Genomic DNA, 4,177 nt, shown 5'->3' on the forward strand with positions numbered 1-4,177 from the left:
ATAAGATCGAAAATAATGTTTATTTTTGTATACTTCCACTTTATACTTGAAAAGTTTGCTCCTACTTTTTTTTAATTGCAATGTCTTTGATCAGATCTTCAAAATAAATCTTACGTAATACATCTGCTTCTATATTTTGAAGAGATAAAGCATAAAGTGGTTTCTCTGATGCCGTAAACCACTTACCATTTCTGTGGTGCCCCCCTCCCTTGATACCCTAAGCAAATGCTTATCTTGCTTAAGGGTTAATCCAGCGCTGGGTAGCGCGTTGTTAGTCATAACAATTCCATCAATACTTACAGATTATATTCGTTTCCCATTGGTTGATTGATGATATTACTGTTGTTGCTTCCGTTGTTTTGCACATTTCAGTTTGTTGTGAAAGTGTCTGTTATGGATGCTGTTTAAACTGAATGGCGACATAATAAAATGTAATAATAAGCGTTCGATGATAATAAAAATGTAAGAATAAACATTCAAGAGAACGGTGCAGTTATCTGAGTCGGCACTGCTGGAGAAGTATCCAACCTGTTTATGGTGTTGTGGGATAAGCGACTCGGACAGTACGTAACGGAAAGATCCATACAAGTAGTAATATGATATATACAGGTTGCTAAGTATGGAGAATACATGGATGGAAAGCTGGTCTGCTGTACGTGGACTCAACAGAAGTGCCAACGATTAAAATTTGACAGATGTACAGTCGAAAGCACAATTAAGGATATGGAATGAAGATTAGGAAAACAGCTGGATTTTAGAGATAATCACTTACATAATTAAAATATCCGGCGAAGTCAGCACTTATCGTTCACATAGGAAATCAAGTAGTACAAGGATGTATCGTACACAATGACTGATGCAGCAACATTATTATTATGAACAGTAGTTATATGAGTAAAAAGGATGTCCAAGTAAGATGCGGTTACAGAGACCTCAGACTGATAAACCGAGTTATGAACGTTACAGACTAACAGTACAATAGATTGGGAAGAAATCTCGCTAAGATGAAATGCGGTTCGAATGTGAAACAGAACTTACCACAGAAATCCTGATATTAGTAAAACAACTATGAGAGACCTTACGTAAGAGTAAACTTTTAAATTTGCTATTGTCAATCAGACAGGGTATCACACTTCGTAACCTGGAAGTCACTAAGTCGAGTGATATACAGAGATGTAACTAATAATGTGAGATTTAGCGATGAATTAGCAAAGAATTTACTATGCATATAGGTGTCTATCAAGGATCACTTCTCAGCCTCCTCCTTTTATTATAGTTCTCCAGGCTAAACAGAAGTTTCAGACCGAGTACTCGTGAGAACTATACTGTACCAGCGAGTTATTTTTCATAACTGAACCTGTTGAAAAAAATTAAAGAAATTCCAAACGTGGAGATAAAGCTTAGAACCAAAAGTTTCCGAAGTAAACTTAGCAAAACCAAAAGTTTAATAACCAGGAGAAACAAGACTCTACTATCATCAGAAAGGTAACCAGAGTCAGTAGAAAAGGAATATGTTCAGAACTCTGTACTATGTGCCTAATATAATATGAAAGAGCAGAAGACATGCGGTGGGATTACAGACAGGCTGATAGATATGATTTCATGCGTAGCAGATGTGCCAAAGCAGTCAGCTGTAAGTGCACCCAAGAAATAAATTCTTTCAAATGCTCTGAAGGCTCTCTGGCAGCTGATAGATTTCGTTACCCTACAAATCTGATTAGCAACAGAAGCGGGCTTTCCAAAACCACTGCAGCTATATTAAAGACGATCTGTAGAAAATTTAGGGAGCTATCGCCTCTGATAGCAGCAATAGTATTCTCTCTAAAAGTGAAAAGTAGATTTGTGTACGAAGTGCGATGCTACATTCTAGCATGGACACTGAATACAGAGGAATTACAAAAGCTGAAAGAAATGAAGCGAATTCTCTCCTTTAGAAATACAATATTATAATTGTGTACCTACATGATCAATAGATCACAACTGAATTGAGAAAAAACTGGGTACAACAGGAAGCAGATGTAGCATCCGAGGGAGAAGATAGCACTGACATATGTTCTTTATGGGCGAAGACAGTTGCATGAAGAAGAGCAAAATCAGGCCCGTCACCAGACTTTGATGCTTGAAGGGTACTTCAGAATATTCTGGGTAAGCACTAATTTATACTGCGTGAAGATTTTCGTAAAATGTATCTTCAAAATCTGAGGTTGCACCACTGAGTAGTGAGGGGGAAGTGCCTGGAGAAGCGAACATGAAGTTTTATATCTCAAGAGGTTGTCTATATAATAGTGATTATAAGAGACTGCAACATATGTATGTAGTAAGTCGCTGTCTTAAAACTTCCGCCAACCCATGCAAGCATGGAACAGCGAACGTAAAAGTGATGATAATAATACACACATGCATACAAATAAAAATATGTCCACACACAGATATATATATATATATATATATATATATATATATATATATATATATATATATGACATCCAAGGATTGAGGTGTAAGAAAAAAGTTAGCATCTATGTGTTAACATGTACCTCCTAGCGACAATGTAAACTAATATACCTAGCCCGGATCTTATCTACTCCATTCCTTAACTCTTGTGTATATATATTATGAGGAAGAATAGTGTTAACACTGACTTCGTAGTTTCGGCATGCTGATCCTACCTTAACGATGAAACTTCGAAGTCATTGTTAACACTATTCTTTCTTGTAAAATAATAATGAATACGTGCACAACTAAAAATATTGAGTCGGAAAAATTGCTTAGCGGCATTTCTGTCAGGTCTTCACATACTGAGTACAAAGGCCCTGGAACTCGACTTCGCATTTCATCCTTACGGAGTTCATAAAATAGGTACCAGTTAAGTATTGGAGACGATGATATCGACTAGTCCGATGCGCCGTAAATTCAGGCCTTGTGCCAATAGTAGAAAGGATTAGAACTTAACATGAAAATAGATAGATAGATAGATAGAACATTGTTTGTTATGGCCGGTCAAAGAGTGACCATTTGTTTCCCACCCATAAGGCGCTTAATTGGATAGGCGATTCGTCAGACTTATATGAGCGGAGGTACAAAACCTCTAGTTGTCTCTGGCCATCTGAGTGTGATGACTCGCCTTTACAACTAAGCGCTTTATAGGTGCGATACCAATGGTCACTCTCCGACCAGCCACAACAAACAACCTTCTAAACAATACTACTGTTCCAATGTTTTATATTTTAGAATTTGATTCATTTTTTTAATATAAGAGCTACTGACCGATACACACACCCATCCTATGTATATGTGTGTGTGTGTGTGTAACACACATATACATACGATAATTACAAAAAGACTTCATTTCTCTATTCTAAAAAACAATAAAGGAAAAGATTTCGCCCAAGTAAAAACAAAAAGTTGTTAGTGTTAGGAGCCCGGGACGTAGTAATCTAAGTTATTTACCTGCAACAATCAACCGCCTTAGAGAGTAACTGACAACTTACCTGTAGCTGATTATTCTAGTAGCAGGTGAAGGACGTCACCAGCGCCATCTAGGTGTACACTATCTCCAGGTGGACATCCGTCAACTACATTTTTTTCCTATCTCTGTCCAAGAAAAACCCTTAGAACTAAGGGTAATTAGATCTGTTTTGTTAACACCGATATTGGTTTTAAACCGAAGACTTTCGCATTCCTGAATCATGACAGCTCATCTATGTATGAGAAGGGGTCATTGGGTATATTTAACAGTACTGTTGTTAGGTAAGTTTCTTTCTCTTACCTTTGCTGGTTAATTCAATATGGATGATATTAAGACAGACCTACTAAAATATATATATAATTGACAAAAACGACTAACTAAAAAGAAGTAACAAAACATGAATAACTTTACTAACTTTCTACCTATTGTCATGTTTTAAACGAAGGACACTACATTGTACTATTCTTGCTTTTTATTTTATTCGTCTTATTTGCGTTCGTTTATTTTTTGCGCATTTAATTAATTACGGCGATACACTCAAACTATATATATATATATATATATATATATATATATATATACTGGGAGCATATTCCGTATAGTCAAATTTTCCTTGAAATATCTTTCGGATTGAAAAGCAGTTGTAGAAATAGCCTGTTGAATTAATAGTTATTAACTTGTCCCATTTTTGTATGTCTCGCGCAAAAC

General features: G+C 36.2%; 1 protein-coding gene and 1 long non-coding RNA gene across 2 annotated transcripts in view; one reads left to right on the forward strand and one right to left on the reverse strand.

The window, feature by feature from the left end:
* Positions 1-3,571, reverse strand: part of LOC128250927 (uncharacterized) — a 9,053-nt gene extending 5,482 nt beyond the window's left edge. Inside the window, exons 1-2 of the long non-coding RNA XR_008266865.1 lie at positions 3,492-3,571; positions 301-409 (exon numbers count right to left, since the gene is read on the reverse strand). This is a non-coding gene — a long non-coding RNA (uncharacterized LOC128250927). The remainder of the gene's footprint in view (positions 1-300; positions 410-3,491) is intronic.
* Positions 3,572-3,610: 39 nt separating this feature from the next.
* Positions 3,611-4,177, forward strand: part of LOC106870646 (uncharacterized) — a 55,023-nt gene continuing 54,456 nt past the window's right edge. Inside the window, exon 1 of the mRNA XM_014916789.2 lies at positions 3,611-3,750. Within this exon, the coding sequence (XP_014772275.1) occupies positions 3,690-3,750 (61 nt within the window). The 5' untranslated portion in view covers positions 3,611-3,689. The remainder of the gene's footprint in view (positions 3,751-4,177) is intronic.

The sequence above is a fragment of the Octopus bimaculoides genome, chromosome 2, assembly GCF_001194135.2.
Source record: "Octopus bimaculoides isolate UCB-OBI-ISO-001 chromosome 2, ASM119413v2, whole genome shotgun sequence".
Classification (NCBI taxonomy): Eukaryota; Metazoa; Mollusca; class Cephalopoda; order Octopoda; family Octopodidae; genus Octopus; species Octopus bimaculoides.